We start from the raw sequence: 20,693 nt of genomic DNA, 5'->3' as shown, positions 1-20,693 counted from the left end.
AGGGTTTCACAGTGTAGCCTAAAGGGCTAGACTCTCACAAATCTACCAGTCTCTGCCTTTAGACTGCTGGGATTAAAGGCATGACCCACCATGCCTGGTCCTCTACGGCTGGAGTTTCTCTGGTCAGGGTATGACTTTATTCTGGGAAGGATGAGCAAACATCAGGAAATATGCCCTCCATGAAGGAGTAAAATCTAATTGATTTGGAATGTGGCTGCCCTTCACACTAGGTTAAGGAATGGTGGTGGCTTAATTTTATCTCCTGAGTTATTACAAAATCTAAGCAGACCTTTACAACTCTTTGAATTCTGAACTTTATAGTTCTCACCACCCCCCTTTTTAAAAGGGAACATAGTGAATATGTACAAATGGTTCTCTTAGTGGCTAAGTTGGAGGGTATGTCCTGTCAGAACCCTAAAGGCAAGCCAATACAGATACCTGAATACTAACAGTCAATACACAAATTTGTTTCAAACAAAGGCAGAAAACAAGAATCCTTTATTTAAAGAAAAGTTATCAGGGGCTGAAGAGGTGGCTCAGAAGTTAAGAGCACTAGCTATTCTTCCAGAGGTTCTGAGTTCAATTCCCAGCACCCACAAGGTGGCTCACAGCCATCTGTAATGAGATCTGTTACCCTCCTCTTCTGATGTGCACAGGTACACCCAGGCAGAACACTGTATACATAATAAATAATAATCTTTTTTTTTCTCAGTGTATCTTTGCAGCCTGTCCTAGAACTAGCTCTTGTAGACCAGGCTGGTTTCCTACTCACAGAGATCTGCCTGTCTCTGCCTCCCAAGTGCTGCAGTTAAAGGTGTGTGCTCCCTTCTCTTTTTCTGCTACCCTTGCTTTATCAACTGTTTCAGTTTTCCTTGTGTTGTTTATATCAAAACCCTTGAGATTTGGTATGTTTTGTGTGTATTGGGGGCAAGGGTTTGCATATAGCTTTGGAGGCAGGGATGTTGTGGCAAAGCTTCATGATAGCTGAAATTCATGGGAGAATGACAAGTAAGTGACTGTGAAAGAAGCCAGAACACCAAGGCTAACTTTCTTTTATATCCACTAGTACTCAGTCATTAAACCAGACCTGCCAGGCCCAAGTCACTCCCATGAGATCTAACCCAGTCCCATGAGATGCAATGCAGTTTCTAGAGAAAAGCATTAATTCATTCCTCTGTGTTAGTATCACCATTACTCAATCACTTCCCAAAGACCTCACCTTCTCACACTACTGCATTGAGAAATGAAAGCTCACTGTGAGTTGTGGCTTAGAGCAACTATACCCAAACCATAGCAATCTGCAGAGACAGGGCAGTAAAGCTCACTGTTTAAAAAGCTTCTTGGAACGCTATCTTCCAGGGCCAACTCCCGAAAGCACTCTGAAGTACAACTCCAGCCATTTCAATACCAACCCTCAAACCAAACCCTATTTTGTCAGTCACTGAATTCTTCACCATCTAAGAGATAAAGGTGGAGGACAGCCCAGGTCCTCTTCGATACCATCTCTTTCCTCTCTGATGGAGACTCTCAAGCCATAAGAGGCAGAGGGAAAACGTGTCCTGGGTTTGTTCTAAGAACTGGTGCATCTAATCCTCTTCTCTGAAAGTCACTCTCCTCTAATGAGGAGCAGGTTAGAGACATCCTGTGAGGAACATGGAACACATGGCAAAAAGCATGTGCTTTCAAGGTTTGTTTTTCCTTTATTAGTTTCATTCTTTTCGGGACAGGGTTTCTCTGTGTAGTCCTGGCCAGCCTCAAACTCAGCTCTCTACCTGCCTCCGCCTCCCTGAGAGCTGGGATTAAAGGCAAGGGCCACCACCGCCCTGCAACTTTCAAGTGTTTTGACTGCCCCGTTCATGCTGTATCTTCACAGTATGTAAGAATTGCACGTGGCTCCGAGGCTGCTAGATAACAGTAAATAAATACACATTAAGTAAATGTTACCATCATTAATGACGTCATTCCAAACCCAGTATTCAAAGTGTTCCTTCAGTGGGTTCCTTCGTGAATGACTTTAGGTCATCAAACGTATTGAGTGGTTTGAACCCTTGAATTTTGGCACAGTAACCATCAAGGGGGAAAAAATCTGAGACTGAGTGACAGCCATGACTGCACCTACAGAGTTCACAGGCCCTCTTTCAGTGGCGGCGAGATCAGAGCCCGGGAATTGCCCGGACCGCCCACGGCTGCCACCATTGGCGGCCTCCTTGCTGGCGTGACTGAAGCCCCGCCTCCTTCCCGCTGGGACCACTCTGAGGAGATCTCCGGAAGCGGCGGGGGCCTAGAAAAAGGGGTTGCGAGGCATCCTGGGCTTTGTAGTCCGTCTGCGCATCTGCTGTAGGAGAGTCGCGCCTCACGCCGCGGAGAACTACAACTCCTGGCAGCCTCGCGGAGCGGGAGGCGAGGGGGCTTGAGTCACGTGGGCGCTGGGCCTGGGCGGGCTACTTCTCAGTGCGGCGGCGGCGGCGGCGGTGGCGGCTCGGGGGACCGGGGCCTTTTGTTTGGAGCGGCTGCGGGGGGCCACGGAGCGGCGAGGCCCGCGGCCTTCCCCAGCTCGCTCGGTCCCGGCCGCCCCTTGCGGGGTTGCGGGGCCGCCCCGTGGGCCGCCCGTCGCCTCAGGCGCCGCCGCCCCGCCCTAGGCCCGCCCCGCCCGGCCTGAGGGGAGGAACCGGCCGGGCCTCCGCCGCGCGGCCCAGCCAGCTCCGGAGTATTCGCTGTTCTCCGCTGAGCTCTGCACCCGAGGCTGCTGCCCCTCGCGCCTTAGACCGACGCCATGAAGATCAAGGATGCCAAAAAACCCTGTAAGATGGGAGCCGGTACCTGCGGGTTGGGAAGACGGCCCTAGGAGCCTCGGGCGGAATGGCCTGCTTTAAGCTCGGGTTTGTTCGCGGGCGCCCGCCAGGGAGGAAAGTAGGGGATCGCTGCAGCCCCAGCTTGCAGGCGGCGGACTTCCCTACCCCCATGCATGCTGGGCGAGCTTCTGCCTCCCCCCTCCCCCAGCCCTTTGCTCCCACTTGCTCCTGGAGATCTAAGAGGTACACGGGACATTTTTTGACTCGGGTTTTACCAAACGAGATTACAGCTACCAGTCCCCTCCTGGAGTCAGGGCGAAAAGAGGTGGTCATGGCTGTCAGCTAGAGGTTGTTACCTCTCCTTTTTTATTTTTATTTTTATTTTTTACCGATTTCTGAATTTTCTGCTTGTGTCCTTGAAGTCCAGGTGGGTTCCTGGGAGTTTGCACTGTTGCAATTGGACCTTTTCAACGCTTGTGCTTGTAATCCGCCAGTAGGTAAATTGACTTGGCAATTCAGTATATCAACTGGTTTGTGTTTGTTTTAGAAAGCAGGTAAACAAAATGGTTTAAAAACCTGTACTACAGCTACACACTTCCAACTACATTAATAACATGGTAAATACCTTGAGGGCGTTTTCTGTAATTGTGCATGCATACGCTGCAATGATTCTAACCCTGCTGTCAGAGAACACCTCAAGTTTCGTAAGCTGCCTTTTAAAAGCCTTTTATTTCTGCAGTTGGTTTATTTATTTGTTCAGTCTTTGTGAATGTTGCTCATTCTTTCTCTACAAGCTAGGGGTGTGGGGATCCGTGCACCTGTCTTAACTTGCAATTTTCTAGTGTTCCATGCTATCTTCCCAATTGCTCCAAGATACCAGCTATAAAGAGGGTCATGGACGCCTCTCCCCTGCCTGCTCCCATTAAGGGATCTTATAAACATCACAGAAGCAGCGGTCTAGAAAGTGTAAATGTGACTTTTTGTTGTTTAGATGAGGAAATTGAACTTCGCCTCTGTAACTTTTAGTACCTTTTCCGTGTACTCGCTCAAAGTGCAGTGTTTATAGTCCACCCACAGGGCATAGTCTAAATACTTGGGAAACACAAGTTTTTTTTTTTTTTTTGGCCTTTAAAAAATTTTTTTTAGATTATCTGCCCATTAACAATAAAATGCATTAACTTTTTTTTTTTTTTTTTTTTTTTTTTGGTGCTAGTTCAGGAGTTTATGAACTAGGGTGTAGTGGTGTACACCTTTAATCCAAACACTGGTGAAGCGATTGTTCTCTCCTCTCTGGGCAATGAGGCCAGCCCGGTTTACCTAACGAGTCTCAGGCCAGTCAGAGTTAAGTTGTAAGACCCTGTCTCAAAAAGGAAGCCCATAAAACAGTGACCGTTTAACTTTACATTTTCTTGCTTAAACTAATGCACCCTATGCTAGTATGGTAAAGCACATTTGTCATCCCGCCTCTTGTACAGCATGAGACCCTGCTCAAAATAACACACACACACTAAACTAATGCATTGATGCGGAACACTTGACATCTGCCTCCAGTGAACTCATTTACTCTGCTACTCCCATTAGTTGCTGTGCAATGGTGATGCATGTCTTTATTAATCCCAGCACTAGGGAGGCAGAGGCAAGTGGATCTCTGAGTTTGAGGCCAGCCTGGTCTACAGAGCTAGTTCTAAGACAGCCAGGGTTACACAAAAAGAAACCCTGTCTAGGGGGGGATCGATTTTGTCATCACAGTTGAAATATGTGTTAATTCATCTCCAGGAAAGAAGAAAAGTAAATGAATTAGGCTATTCTCACCCTTGGGGAACTTGGCCTCTCCCTTTCTCTTTTTTTAAAATCCTGGTGTTTTCTATTTTTCTGAGTCAGGGTTTCTCCGACTGGCCTGGAACTTTAAATCTGCCTGCCTTTGCCTCCCAAAGTGCTTGGTTTAAAGGTGTGTGCCAGCACCACAGGCTGGCCTGATTTCTTAAACTTTAGGTTCTCCTGTAACTGGATTAATAAGGTTGGTTAAAGGTGATAAATATATTTAATGTGATACAGGTTTTGAGTCAGTGCCAACCAAGTTGAAATTTTTGCTGAGCAGCATTTATGTATCATGTGCTTCTATATAGTTTTATTTGTAAATTTATTAATATTAAGAATTGTCACTTCCAGTAGATAGTAAAGTACATTAGTAGGTAATAGTTACCTAATGTAACTATTGTAGCTAATGTAACTCCCATTAGAAATGAGGAATTTATTAAAGAAAACAAAAATACTCAATTCTTTCCCAGGTTCTCTTAATAGTGAAGGTAATAAGATGGCTATTTTCTTGGTCTGTTTCAGAGAACCCAAGTCTTTATTTGTAAAGATCAATGAGAAGTGTGAAATGCCTTATTTATTTTTATTTTATATGCATATTGCTGTTTTGTCTACCATGAGGGTGCTGATTCCCCTAGAACTGGAGTAACAGACAAGTTTTGAGCTGCCATGTAGGTGCTGAGGATTCAACCCATGTCCTCTGGAAGAGCAGTTTAGCTAGTGCTCTTAATCACTGAGCCATCTCTCCAGCCCCAAGTGAAATTCTTTTATTCATGAACTCCATATACACCTGGAATTTATAAATGTATATGTTACCCATTTTAATGTACTAGGAAATTCAAAAGTTGGTGATTAGATCATTTGTTAAATGATACAAGAGTGGCTCATAGTTGAAGAAAGTTTGTTTTTTGTGTTCTTATTGCCTCCTTCATGCCTTTTGAATGTGATTTAATTATGTGTATGTGTGTGGGTTTGTGTATTCGAGTGCTGGCATCTGTGGGACCAGAGGTGTCAGATCAACTCTTGGGCTGAGGTTAAGGCAGCTCTCAGCCATCTGAAGTGGGTGCTAAGATTAAGCTCCAGGCCTTTGAAAAAGCAATACCCGCTTTTAACAGTTGGGTCATTTCTCCAGCCCCTGATTAGCAGTCATTTCATCCATCCATCCATCCATCCATCTTGTTTCTTGAGACAGTTTGTGTATTGCTTTGGATCCTGTCCTGGAATTAGCTCTGTAGACCAGGCTGGCTTCTGCCTCCGTAGTGCTGGGACTAAAGTGCTGGGACCCATTAATGCTGAATAGCAGTTATTTCTTGGTTTAAGGAAATGAATTCCAGAACACTGAGTTGAAAAGATTGCTGCAAAAGTTGGATATTGGGCTGGCAAAGACAGTTTAGTTGTTAGTGGAGTTTTCTTGTCCTGACACCCATCAGCCCCAAATAAGCACACAGGCATTCATTAATTTTAAAACTGTTAGCCAGTGACTAGGGCTTCTTGCTCTGTAGACCAGGGTAGACTTAAACTCACAGAGATCTGCCTGCCTCTGCCTCCCAAGTTCTGGGATTAAAGGCGTGTGCCACCGCTGCTTGGCTCAGCTAGGGCTTCTTATTGGCTAGCTCTGATTTAATTATTAACACATTTCTACTAAATCTTAAGTATTTCCACGTGGTCTTATCTTACCGGAGAAGGGTCTGGACCTGTTACTCCTTCCTCTGCTACAAGGTATCTCCTCGAAGTCTTTCTCTGCCTATGTATCCAACCTCATCTCTTAGTCCTACCTATCTTCCTGCCTCTATTGGTCAAACTGTTTTATTCATCTGTCAATAAGAGAAACATACAGAAGAACATCCCCTAACATTTAGCCTTTGGGACCTACATGGTGGAGGGAGAACTTATTCTTAGAAGTGGTGACAGAAGTCAGAAGCAGTTATTTGATCCCCTGGAGCTGGAGTTAATGATTATTCTAAGCAGCTGGGAACCAAACTCCCAAGAGCTGTGCATGCCCTCTGAGCTCTCAAAAGCTCTGTTTTTTTTTATTATTTTAATGGTAGGTGTAACTAATTTTTTTCTTGCACTTCAGGGTTGATGGTAAGCTATTCTGCTACAAAAAGATTTTTGGTTACCTCCAATATCTGTCTTTACCACTTCATAGCTCACATTACAAAGTAGACAGAATATGCATTTTGGAGTTGGCTATTCATAACTTAGAATTAAAACGCAAACAAAAACTTTAGTACTGGTCACAGCTTTAGAAAAGTTGATGATTTCTTATTCTCCAGAATACATGAATCCATTTGAAATATAATTGCTTAGACATGAAGCTTCTACAGAATGGTTTTAAAAATAAGAAGTGTTAAATGCTAATTTAAAGTTTGCTTTTAGGAGTGTCAATATTCTGATATTTGTAAGTCTGTGAACAGAGGATTCTGACTGGAAAATGAATTAACTTTGAACTTCCAGTTTGTACTCTGTAACATTTGTATGTATATTTTGACACCTATATGTTTGACATGAACCTGAAAAGGGCTGAGAATGTAGTTCAGACATACAGTGCCTAATATGCACCAAGGCCCTGGGTTTGTTTGAATAACCAAAACAAAAGTGGGTGGGAGAAAATGTGCAGATACTGGCTTTAGTGGATTTTGAATTTGGGTAAAATGATTTCTGTTCTTCCAAACCATGAAATCTAGAGTCAAGCATTGTTCAAGTGGGAGAACTTTTTCTTGTTTTGTTTTTGCTTTTGAGACAGGGTTTCTCTGTGGCTTTGGAGGCTGTCCTGAAACTAGCTCTTGTAGACCAGGCAGGCCTCAAACTCAGAGATCCTCCTGCCTCTGCCTCCTGAATGCTGGGATTAAAGGTGTGCACCACCATCACCAGGAGAGAACCCGTTCCCGTCGTTGTTGTTTTGTTATTTGGTTTTTTGAAACAGGGTTTCTCTATTGTTTTGGAGTCTGTCCTGGAACTGCTTTGTAGACCTGGCTGGCCTCAAACTCAGAAGCTTCTGTTTCCTGAGTGCTGGGATTAAAGGCTTTACCACCAATGCCTGGCAAAAATATATCAGATGATCTTTTTTCTTTTATTTGCATTTGTTTTTGTGCTTTTTGTTTGTTTGTTTTGCTCCCTAGTATAGCTAGGTCTTGTGGCTCACACCTATAATTCCAACGCTCTATTGAATCAAGACTGCTGCACATTAAAAGCCAATTGGGGCTAAAATATTGAGTTCCAGGCCAATCTGAGCTATAGAATGAGATCCAACCTCCAAAATAGGCCAAAAAACAACTTTTAAAAACCATGAAATGCAAAAGAATTTGTTCAAACACTTGGTAATAAATGACTCCTGTTGGTATATTGCTTTGGAAGCATTAGTGGGGATAGGGCAGGAAAATGACCTGTAACCCCACCACCACCAAGGCTGTGTAGACAGACCATTAATGAATTTCTCAAAGAAGAAATTCTAGATTTTGTGAACTGAAAAGCAGCTCTTAGTTATAAACACATTCTTTTTTACCTAGAGGTGTCTCAAGTGTCATTCACTGAAGTGGTCTTCTTGTTAACTATTTTTTCCAATACTAAGTTCAGTTTTCTGATTGTTTCTTTTTCTTCCCCCTTTCCTGAGACAGGGTCTCTATAGGTAGCCCCAGCTAACTAGAACTCCTTGTATAGTCCAGGCTGCCCTTTGAAGTGCTAGGATTAAAGGTGTACACCACCATGCCTGGCCATGAACTATTTCTATAGAAGAAAGTAATGATAATTATGCAGAGACTGACTGCCTAGCTCTCTGATTCTGGTGTCAGGTAACCCAGGCTGGCTTTGAACTGGTGTGTCATCAAGAATGATGAACCTCTTACCCTTTTGCCTCTGCCAACTGAGCTGCATATGGGAGCCTATATGTACCATATACATAAATGGAGCCCACAGGCCAGAAGCAGGTGTCAGATTCCCTGGAGCTGGAGTTATTGGCACTTGTGAACCACCTGGAATGGGTGTTGAGAATTTAACTAGAAAACTAGCAAACATTCCTGATTGCTGAGCCATCTCAGCCCAGCACCTAGAAGTGAGGCCCAAAAAATTGTAATTTTCAAATAATACCTAGATGGTTTTGATTTTTGACTTACTTGCCAGGCATCTTTAGTTTTTTAAGTGCCTCTTTTTGTTTTGTGTTTTGTATTTTGAGATATGGTTTCTTTGTGTAGGCTGTCCTAGAACTTGTTCTTTAGACCAGGCTAGCCTTGAACTCAGATCCACCTGCTTCTGCCTCCCATCATCCTGCTTTTACATGCCTCTTAAACTTTATCTGCCTGTCCTGTATGTTCCTATTTTAGAAAGCTTTCTGATGTTCAGCCAAACTGTATATGTTCTTGTGGAGAAAATAAATGGTGCCTGAAATTATCTATAGATTCAAGTTTTCTTCCCTAGCATGCAAGGTCTTTTGTGCTCGACTCTGTATTTTCTCAGCTTAAGTCTTTCTCATAGTTCCCTAACTGTATTAGGGCTCTGCCTTTGGGTAGATTAATTTTTGTTTTTTAGCATTCTCCACATTCAAAGAAGCATTGAATTTTTTTCCCCCAGAGCCACATAGCCCAGTTAGCTGAAGTCCTAAACCTGAATATTACTCCTAGCCCAAATGCATTTGTCCTTATATAGGCAGGTAAGGATGGCTAATCCTATGTGCCAAAGAAACTGAACATGCTGATTGAGCAAAGAAAGATTTCATTTTTAAATTTATTTATATTTGCGTATCTATGCATGCACAAATTTGTATCTGTGTGTGTTTGTGAAAGTCAGAGTGTTGGATCCCATGGAACTGGTGTTAACAGGCGATCATAAGCTGCATGGTATGGGGGGAACTCAGATCCTCTGGAAAGATAACAAGTGCTTTTAATCACTGAGTCATCTCTCTAGTCCCCCAAAATTTCAGTTTAAGGTTACCTGACATGATTGTAGGGCAGGGCTATACAGAAACCCTGTCTCAAAACAAACCAAAAAAAAAAAAACAAGGGGAGAAAGTGTACAAATACAACTGAAGGGAAAGGTTAGTTACATATAGATGGTAGGTCTTGGCCACTAAGCTTTAACTAAGTGCATGACTCAGAAAATGAAGTTTGTGACTAATTAACCATTCATTCTGGTTTGTTTTCACACATTTTTTTTTAATTCACAGCTTTCCCGTGGTTTGGCATGGACATTGGGGGAACTCTAGTAAAGCTCTCATATTTTGAACCTATTGATATCACAGCAGAGGAAGAACAAGAGGAAGTTGAGAGCTTAAAAAGCATTCGGAAATATTTGACTTCTAATGTAGCATATGGATCTACTGGCATTCGGGATGTACACCTCGAACTGAAGGACTTAACACTTTTTGGACGAAGAGGGAACTTGCACTTTATCAGATTTCCAACCCAGGACCTGCCTACTTTTATCCAAATGGGAAGAGATAAAAACTTCTCAACCTTACAAACGGTGCTGAGTGCTACAGGAGGTGGTGCTTACAAGTTTGAGAAAGATTTTCGCACAGTAGGTGTCTCTTAACTTGAAAGCCAAAAATTATTGAGAAAATTCAGTTCTTAATACAAAGCTAGGCTTCTAAGACAGTGGTTTCCAACCTTCCTAATGCTGCAACCCTTTGATATAGTTCCTCATATTATGGTGAACCCTCCCTCCAACCGTAAAATTTATTTCTTTGCTACTATTAAGAAGAATCATAATATAAATATCTGATAGGTAGTATATCTGATGCAACTCCTGTAAAAGGATCCATCCGTCCCTCACAGGATTCGGATCCATGGGTTGAGAACTGCGGATATAGTGTGTAGTTCATTTTCCCTGAGGCATATGTGCATGACTAGATTTTGACTTGTTTGACCTTTCTAAAATTGTTATTTTTGCTTTTTTCTTCCAGATTGGAAACCTCCACCTGCACAAACTGGATGAACTTGACTGCCTTGTAAAGGGCTTGCTGTATATAGATTCTGTCAGTTTCAATGGACAAGCAGAATGCTATTATTTTGCTAATGCCTCAGACCCTGAGAGATGCCAAAAGATGCCTTTTAACCTGGATGATCCTTATCCACTGCTGGTAGTGAATATTGGCTCAGGAGTCAGTATTTTAGCAGTCCATTCCAAAGACAACTATAAAAGAGTGACTGGAACAAGGTACTAATCCTTTTGGTTTGATTACATTATTCATCATGTTTTATGCATGTTCTAGGGTGTATTTTGTTTTATTTATCTGTCTATTTTTGGTGTTAGAGAAGCTTGGGCAGACCCTCATACTTGCTAGACAAGTATACCACACTGAATTGGACCCCCAGCTGTATATTGCTAGTTCCCTAGATTTGCCAGAAAACTAATAATATATTTGTGCAATAGCAAAATATATAGGGTGCTGGAGAGATAGTTCATCAGTTAGGAGCTCTTGCTGTCCCAACAGAAGACCCAGGTTCAGTTTCAACACCCACATAGCAGGTCACAACCATCCTTAATTCCAGTTCCAGAGGTTATAGTCTTTGCTGGCACTAGCCACACATGGTGCAGAACATACATGCTAGCAAAACACACACACACACACATAAAAATAATGTCTTTAAAAAGAATATAGATGTGTGATTAAATGTTGCAAATCTTTTTTGTAATGACTTAAACTAAAGTCCCTAAGTATTTTCTAATGATCAATATCAATTAGCATCAGAATTTCCATAATGACCAGTTAATTTTTATATAGAATTAATTCCATTGTTTTTTCCTGAGTTTAACAGAGTTGCTGGTAGTGGCAGTCAGCATTATGCTGACTTCAGAACTATGGTATCTGTTCATATTTTATTTAATTTCTGCAGCAGATTTTTCCCCGTTTTTTTTTATTTAAACATAAAGCTATCCATGTACTGTATAAATTTGCATTTAAAATACAATATTAGACAGTGGAGTAGTAAATTATTTTCATTTATTTATGTGTGTATGTGAATTTATGTGCATCAAATACATGCAGGCCAAAAGATGTCAGATCCCTGGAACTGGAGTACAGATAGTTTTCAGCTGCCTGATGGGACCAGGTTTTAGTGGTGCACACCTTTAATCCCAGTACTCCAGAGGCAGAGGCAGAGGCAGGCGGATCTCTGAGTTTGAGACTAGGCTAGTCTACAAGAGGTAGTTCCAGGACAGCCTCCAAAGCCACAGAGAAACTCTGTCTAGAAAAACAACAAAAAAGCTCCCTGATGTGGGGATGCTGATAATTGAATTCAGGTCCTCTGCAAGAGCAGTTAACCTTTTAGCCTCCTCTCTAGCCCTGCAGTTAATTTTTAGGATGAATTTCATGTGAACTCCTTATAGAATAAATTAATGTTCTCAAGTAGACCATAACTTTTTAATAACCTGAAATATGAAGTGAATGGTTTTATAAGACTTAATACATAATTCATCAATAGGTGGCAATGCCTGTTCAACTATGGGAGCAAAGGTTTTTAAATAATTTAGATGGGTTTATGGGGAAGGTTAATTTTAAGCAATACTCCTGTTAAAATATTTAAATGCATTAGTACTCTAACAGTGATTAATACTCTAAAAACTCACTTTTGTACTGTTCTTAACCAGTAATTACACAAAACATTTCTTTTGATTACAAAAAATAGAAATGTAGGTGAGTCTAACAAGCAAAGATTTTGCATGTAAAGACTAGAGCCCTGCACAGTAACATTTCATGGACATAATCCAAAATGATATGGGAATAGTACTAAATAAATTTGTCATTAATGTGATGAGCCAGATATACACTTCCTCTAAGTATTTGTCTGGTTCATATTGATGTTCACATGTCATAACTGAATTGATTTTACCCTAATTGGGCAACTAAAGCTTTCACAAGTCATTTCTTGGGAATTTAAAAGCACAGATTTCATCTTCCTTGTGTGGTATTTTTAGGACACTGATACCTATTTTGAGTCTGTTGGACAGGCTGGCCCAGAACTCAAGGTGTTGTCTCAGTTTCTCTAGTGCTGACAATGGTAGCATGCATTATCTCACCAACCTATTAGTATTTCTTTTAATACACACACAGTAGTGTATTTTTAGCAATTACAAACTATAAACTATTAGATTCAAGGTGGGATTTTTCTCCCCAGCCAACTTAGCTTTTGAGATAACAGGTTTGATTTCAACTAAGTAGCTTCTCTTGTCCTTTATCATGTTGATATTTAACTGTGTCTTCCCTCTATGTTTTTTCAATAAAAGAATATTGTCTTTTTTACTTTATTTAGCCTTGGAGGTGGTACCTTTCTTGGTTTATGCAGCTTATTGACTGGCTGTGAAAGTTTTGAAGAGGCTCTTGAAATGGCATCCAAAGGTGACAGCACCCAAGCTGATAGGCTGGTCCGTGATATTTATGGAGGAGATTATGAAAGATTTGGTCTGCCAGGTTGGGCTGTGGCATCTAGGTAAGTTATTCAAGTTGTCTATTTAGTTTTTAGAAAATAGTGTCATGGGCGATTTAAGGGTGATTTCCTTTTCTTGGTTTAGAGTCCAAGTTTTGTACATTGAAGTAGTTTAAAAATAAAATACTCTGCTGGGCTATGGTGGTGCACACCTTTAATCCCAGCACTTGGGAGGCAGAGGCAGATGAATCTCAGAGTTTCGAGTCCAGCCTGGTCTACTGAGTGAGTTCTAAGACAGCCTCCAAAGCTATAGAGAAACCGTAAAAAAAAAAAAAAAAAAAAAAAAAAAAAAAAAAACCTCAAGCCAGGTGGTGGTGTACACCTGATGTACAGAATAAGTTCCAGGACAGTCAGTGCTACACAGAGAAACCCTGTCTTGAAAACAAACAAATAAGTAAATTCATTACAAAGTTTACTCTCTCTGCACCCTGTAAAAAAACTCCTTGTGCTGGTAATATTGTTCAGTGGAGGAGCATTTGCCTAGTGTGCCTAAGGCCAGGGTTTGAATCCCTGCACTGCAGAACAAAAGGAAACTTCTCAGCTGGCCATGGGAGCACATGCCTTTAATCCCATCATTTAGGAGATAGAGGCAGGTAGAGCTCTGAGTTCCAGGCCAACCAGTTCTACAAAAAGAGTTCCAGGCCATTCTAGGCCACACCATGAAGCACTGTCAAAAAACCAAAACCAGGCCAGGCTGTGGTGGCTCATGCCTTTAATCCCAGCACTTGGGAGGCAGAGACAGGCAGATCTCAGTGAGTTTGAGGATAGCCTGGTCTACAAAGCAAGTTTCAGGATAGCCAGGACTGTTATACAAAGAAACCCTGTTTCGAGAAACAAACAAACAAAAAACAAAAACAGGTGCTTGCTTCGGCATCACATATACTAAAATTGGAATGTTAATTGATAGAGAAGATTAGCATGGCAAGCAAATTCTCAAAGCTTAAAAAAAAAAAGGAAACATCCATCTCCTTTTGCTATTTGAAAATACAAATCATATCACATAGTATACATGCTCTAATAAAATAGCCACACACCCTAGAAATCTTTCCATGTTCATGGTCCTGTCATCCTGTCTGTAGCTTACATCCCCAAAGGTAAAGTGCAAATGTTTTTTATTTTTATAGTTTTGTCTAGCATACCTTCCCAAAGATGATTTTCACCTAATCCACCAGGTAAAATAGTATTTCCCTCCAGTGGAACTAGTATACTGGAAAAACATTTGAGTTTTTGCTAGTTTAGTAGGGAAGCAACATTTTAGTGTGATTTTACTTCGCATTTCTTTTATTAACAATGAAGCTAAGAACCATGTGTGGTACTGTTAGTGATTTTGATGATCAGTCTTTTATGGCTTCTGGATATTGAATCATAGTAAGTCATCTTCCACATTGCAAATATATAAAGGAATTAACCTATATTTTCTTTTTCTGATATTTTAATGTATTACTTTTATACTTCAGTCTTTGCTCATAATATAAACAAACATGATTACATGATTTGTAATGATTCTTACAGTTTTGTGTGAGAGATAGATCCAGTTTTAGTTTTTCCAGTTTGTGTGTGTGTGTGTGTTTGTGTGTTTGTAAGTACCTAACATCTATAATTTTTTCCACTGATTAGAGATGAATTCTCATGCACTAGTTTTTTTTTGTTGTTGTTGTTTTTTACTCTGGATATACCCTCAATAATACACTCTCAAAGTTATGGAAGCATGAAAGTATGCTTGCTCCGTTTGTGATTTCATTAAGTTTCTTTAACTTACTGAAATGACATCCTTGGGTCAATAAGATGGCTCAGTGGGTAATGATTCCTGCTACTATGCCTCTCCACATCGGATTGATCCCCAGAACCTACATAGTAGTAAAAGAAGAGAAACAACTCCTGCAAAGTGGCTTCTGACTTCTGAGTGTGTATGCACACAGAGGGAGAGAACAAATAATGTTTGAAAAATACTATCTTTATGATGTTATATCTTTCTATAACAAAACAGCTGTTAAAGCCACTTTTGTGCCTTTCAGACATTTAAAAAGTCATCTGTATTAACTTAAAATTTTCTGAACAATTTGTAAGTTAGCATGTATTATTTTATACATAATGGGTTTTTTACAGCATTTCCATTTTTTTCAAGACGGTTTCTCTGTATTCCTAGAACTTGGCTGTTAAAGGAAGGCATGCTCCACCACCACCTGGCTAATATTTATTTATTATATTCTTCCCTATCATTCTCTCCTGTCTTCCTTCCACTCATGTTGATCGTCATCCAAGTAGGTAGTCAGTTAGTCCCTTTCTACTTTCAGGGTTTCTTTTCATGACCTAATGAGTTTAGTTAGTGTTACTTATCTTCGATACATTAGCAACCTAGCAGTGACTGTAACTGAAGAAAATGTGTCATTCTCCTGCCCCATCACCTTTTAACTTCATGAACCCCTCTCTGTGTTGCTAAATATTTTTGTTTATATGTGATTTCCTATCCAGTGTGGTTAGCTGTTGCTTGTCAGTGCCCTCTAGAAGTAGTGGAATTTGCCTCCTTAGCACATCTCTGCACTCTCACAGAGGTCCATCACTCTCCACCACTTATGTCACTTGTGATTTCATGTTTTGTTGTTTTCATGTGACATTAACCTTGATTGCTTCTGTCTAGAATGTTCCTTCTCTTTTTACACAGTTAAATTTCTTTTTACTGTGGAAAACATTCTCAACTTTTTCTTACAACAAAATAAGTGCAATCTTTATTCTTTCTTGCTCCCTGTGATTTGGTTTGTCTGTCATCTTGTTATACTTAGTGTCTCTGTGGCTCTCCTCTGTGTGGTCCTCATTGTCCATAGGATACCCTTAACCAGATGTGTATAGCAAGCACTTGGAATGTAGTTGATGTATGCCATGGTCAAATGGCTTCATTTAGATATGTTGGCTTTTTAGTAAGATGGACAATTCTACCTAATTTCACCTTTATTTTTACCTTTTCAAATATGGCAAATAGATAATGTATTAATGTGGCACATATTTCTATTGAGCAGTGCTGCCCTAGCCAATATACTGCTTGAGGTACCTTGTGTCTGTATCACAATGCTTGGTGTGTCATAAATGCTGTGTTACTGAAAGGATTTGACATTAGAGCTGAAGTCATCTTTAACAATATCTTGACTTTTAAAATAAAGTTGCTGTATTTTTCTTTTCTTGGCTTCCTAAAGTAATCATAATTATCTGGACTTAATATGTGGATATAATGGAAATCTTTGCTTCCTAGTAACAATTCTACTACTTTTTTTTTTAAACTTTTAATTCTTTTTAAAAGCTTATTGCTTATGACTTGTTTTGAGCTGATCCTTAATGTGCTCTTGGCCCTAACTGTGTAGAGCTATTGTAAATATGTAAGTTAATATGTGAATTATTAATTATTACTAATAGATTTGACTTGTTTCTCTTTTTTGGTTTTTTTTGTTGTTGTTGATGATGATTTTTGTTTTGTTTTGTTTTTGCAGTTTTGGGAATATGATTTATAAGGAGAAGCGAGAAACTGTTAGTAAAGAGGATTTGGCGAGAGCTACTTTAGTTACTATCACCAATAACATTGGTTCCGTGGCCCGGATGTGTGCTGTTAACGAGGTAAGAAGACATTGAAGAACTTTTTATAAAAAACATTTGGACACAATGGTGTGTGTATGCCTTTAATTCCAGCACTCAGGAGTGGGGGACTTTGTGAGTTTGAGGCTAATCTACATAGCTAATTCCAGGCCATTGAGGTTCTAGAGACCCTTTCATTTTGTTTTGTTCTGGAATAGAAAAAGAAAACTGATTTTTTTTTTTTTTTTTTTTTTTTTTGCATGTGATAGAACCCTTTATTTTCCAATGAGGCCCCTCAGATTGAGACCCATTTCTTTACACTCTCAGATGGATAAAGTATCTAGTTTTGTTTTTTTCTTTTTAATGACAAATACAGCACTTAGGAGGCAGGGACAGGCAGATCTGTTTGATTTGAAGGGCAGCCAAGGCTACATGGTCAGCTTCTGCTTCAAAATAGCCAATACAAAGAAGGAAATAATATGACAAATAGTGAACGGCCCTTGGTGTTCAGTCCCCAGCACTGCAAAACAAAAAGAAACTAACTTGGGCCAGACTAGGACAAATAAGTACTTATTCTCAAAAAATGTCTTCAGAAATGAATACACAGTCTAAATGTAAATGGGAATGGAATATAAGTATAACATTTTGAGATAACTGTTGAGAAAAGCATTGTGGATTCTTTGTTTATAATTATGGAGTGTTCATTAGATACTTGGAAATTTTCTTACTGCCCTCGGCTTCTTTACAGTGCTGCCTTGTTGCATATGGATCAAGCAGCATTGTACAGGGCTATGAAGGCATTAAGACTTGTTCTTCATATGTGATCTGAGGTGATGTGTGTTGGCTTGCCTTCAGAAAAATGGAGGGTTGGGGAGATAGCTCAATGACTTTGCAGAGGACCTGGATTTGAGTCCCTAACACCTATGTAAGAAGCCGGATAAGGCTTTGGGCCTACAACCCCAGCAGGTAATGGATGGGAAGAAAGGAGGGTCATTGGGGCTTGCTTTAGTAGCAAATACTCTTAACTTCAGCCAGCTCTCCATCCTAAACTTTTTTTAATTTTAAGGGTGTGGATATTTTTCCTGTATATGTGTCTGTGCACTGTTTACATGCACAGGAGAACAGAAGAGAGTATTGAGTTTCTTGGAACTAGAGTTATACATGGTTGTGAAAAGCTAAGGTGGTTCTGGGAGCAGCCGTGGTCCTCTGGAAGATCAGCTTGTGCTCCTAACCACTGAGCCATCTCTCCAGCTCCCAAACTATGTTTTGGTTGGTTTATGCCTCCTGTTCCTCTATCCTCACATTTTCCTCTTGCTCACCTTTCATGTTACCTACCTTTCATGATCCCCTTCCCAATCATTGCTACTGTCCAACTCTCTGGAGGGACTAGGTTACATTGCATGGTACATGGATACAACATAACTAGATACTACTTTTTAGATCAATGTTAGGTTTGCAGTTAAACTGACATAGGTAATTAGGCTGTTGCCACACCTTCCACACATGAGCACAGCCTCCCTGATTCAGCATACTCTGGATCTTGGTATATTTGGTTGTTGTCCAAGAACATGTAGGACATGATAATCCGGCACTAAAATCCAGAAGTCATATTTGACAGAGTTCATTCATTAGTTATCTAATTTATGAATAATCAGAAATGTAGGACTGTGTGCCAGAAATTAGTAGGTACTAATGAATGACATTAACATTTTTACATAAATATTTTAATGCCCTAAAAGTCACATTCTTCTTTTCTTTCAGAAAATAAACAGAGTTGTCTTCGTTGGAAACTTTCTACGTGTTAATACTCTCTCTATGAAACTTCTGGCATATGCTTTGGATTACTGGTCAAAAGGTCAATTGAAAGCATTGTTTCTAGAACATGAGGTACGAGAACAATTTTTTGTAGGTTAAATAGCATGTTTTGAATTAAAAATGTCTACATTTCTATATATCCTATACACACACACACACACACACACACACACACGCACGTGCGCACACATATGTAAAACTGTAAATATGTATGCACATGTGGAGATCAGAGGAAACTTCAGGTGTCATTATCAAGGACACCATCTACCTCTTTTGAGACACAGTCTCTCACTGGAATGATGAGGCTGTATTGGTTTGACAACAAACCCCAAAGAGCTGCCTCCTCACATCTGGGCTTATAAAAGATATACCACAACACGTGGCTTTTTTATTTATGTTGGTTTGGGGAAGCAAACTCAGTTCCTTGTATTTATGGATTTAGCTATTTTCCCAGGCTATGTGTTCTAATGAAGAGGGTTCTTTTTTTAATTTCTTCCATGCATTGTAACACACATGACCATGAGAAGTAACTATTGTTTTCCTAGTTCAGCTTGGTGGTACACTCCTATAATCCCAACATTCAGGAAGAAGAAGCAAGATGTTAGCCCAGGTTGAAGCCAACGTGCTTTGTATTAGTTCAGACAAACAAATAAAAAACCAAACAGCTCACCTCCCAGTTAAATTTCAATATGTGCAGTTAACCAGTTTCATATAATGAAATCAAATGTTTACATTATTTTGAATTAATAAAATTCAAAGTATTGCCACATAAGTTTCCATATCTCATTGTTGGAAACTCTGTACAGATTGCAATGGTATGTTCTCTGGCCCTTCTACAAAGCACACACTACAAAGCTCCAAGGAATCTTTGTTTATTGACTAAAGTGAAGGAAAAGAAGTAGGCTTGCTATATTAGTTGTGTAAATGTTAGTGTCTAAAAGCCATAGTTTAAAGATACTTATTTCAAAGCTGGGCAGTGGTGGCATCACTGCAGAGGCAGACAGATCTCTGAGTTTGAGCCCAACCTGGTCTACAGAGGTAGTTCCAGGACAGTGAGGGCTGTTAAACAGAGAAACCCTGCCTTGAAAAAACCTAGATAGATGGATAGGTAGGTAGGTAGCTAGGTAGATAATTATGCTTATTTCAAGAGTGTATAGAAAGCAACCTAAACATTTTTTATTGGAGTCTGTAGACCTCTAATTTTATTAATTTATGTATTTTATCAGGTTAAGTCAATTTTACTTTTCCAAAGAACCAGCTATTTGGTTGATTTACCTTTTTAGTGGTGAATTGAGGCCATTTCCTTACATTTAAGGTTAACAAGGAGAGGAGATGTTGCTCTTTTAGAAATGACAGTGCTGTTTTGCTGGCTAACTGGTCTCCTTTCCTTCTATATTAATTTAGAGGGTTTGCTGGGTTTGATTGTACTGGGTGCTTCTTTCCTGAGTCCAGTTTGTTTATTTGTTTGTTTTTTTTTTTTTGTGGAATGTACCCTTTCATGTATTGAAGAAGGCTATATAAATGTGTTCTTAACAAATTAATTTAAAAACTACATTGTCTTAAACTGTTTAAATCATGCAGGGATACTTTGGAGCTGTTGGTGCACTTCTTGGACTGCCAAATTTCAGCTAAAAGATTGGAGATCTTTACTAAGAAATGTCATCTAGGAGGAACTGATCCAGAGACTGCATTCATTATTTGTCACTGGGAACCAAAGGATAAAAGAGTAATGCTATTTGTGTCGATTTTAAATGTCAGAACAGTGAGCTTATGAGCTTTGCCACCTGGAAAGACCTCTGTAATGGGAAATAATCCTCATTGATTGTCCCCTTGTGTGTATATATAACCAGCGTTCAGTCTTAAATGCAATACAGCCTCTTGATTGTTGAACTTTTCTCAAGAAATGATTTTCTATTTATTTGATGTAGCCAACATTGTAGTACTGTATGCTCAAACATAAATCTTCAAGTCTCAGAAATGTTTGCTTATATGCAAAATAATTAATACTAAATAATTTGTTTTGAGTCTGTTTTATGTATGTTTGGTTACTAGTGAACAGAAAGTTACATACTCAGTATGGTAATTTTATTGTACTGGCAATCAAAGATGATCATTTTCTGTGACGTTAGGAATGTTAAGGCAATATTAAGTATTAACTATGGTAGTAGTTTTATAACATATCCTTCCCAAAAAAGCATGTCTATATGACCTCTCCCCTTAAATACACTCTTCTCTCAGTTGATGAGTTGAAATACCATGTTTAAATATGAACCTGAAGTTTTCTTTTGAA

General features: G+C 39.8%; 1 protein-coding gene across 2 annotated transcripts; it reads left to right on the top strand.

Annotated features, from left to right (window-relative positions):
* Positions 1-2,444: 2,444 nt before the first annotated feature.
* On the top strand, positions 2,445-20,693 carry Pank3 (pantothenate kinase 3). 2 transcript variants are annotated; one of them, XM_051180956.1, is made up of 7 exons: positions 2,445-2,801; positions 9,766-10,118; positions 10,504-10,757; positions 12,854-13,030; positions 16,507-16,630; positions 18,350-18,475; positions 19,985-20,693. In XM_051180956.1, exons 1-7 carry the CDS (start codon positions 2,774-2,776, stop codon positions 20,033-20,035), a joined length of 1,113 nt encoding a protein of 370 aa, XP_051036913.1. In that variant the 5' UTR covers positions 2,445-2,773; the 3' UTR covers positions 20,036-20,693. The 2 variants fall into 2 exon arrangements, with proteins under 2 accessions (XP_051036913.1, XP_051036914.1); XM_051180957.1 differs by lacking the exon at positions 2,445-2,801 and adding an exon at positions 3,198-3,285.

The sequence above is a fragment of the Phodopus roborovskii genome, unplaced genomic scaffold, assembly GCF_943737965.1.
Source record: "Phodopus roborovskii unplaced genomic scaffold, PHOROB, whole genome shotgun sequence".
In the NCBI taxonomy this organism is placed as follows: domain Eukaryota; kingdom Metazoa; phylum Chordata; class Mammalia; order Rodentia; family Cricetidae; genus Phodopus; species Phodopus roborovskii.
The sequence above is the reverse complement of the archived record's forward strand: the minus strand, read 5'-3'. Positions and strand labels throughout refer to the sequence as shown.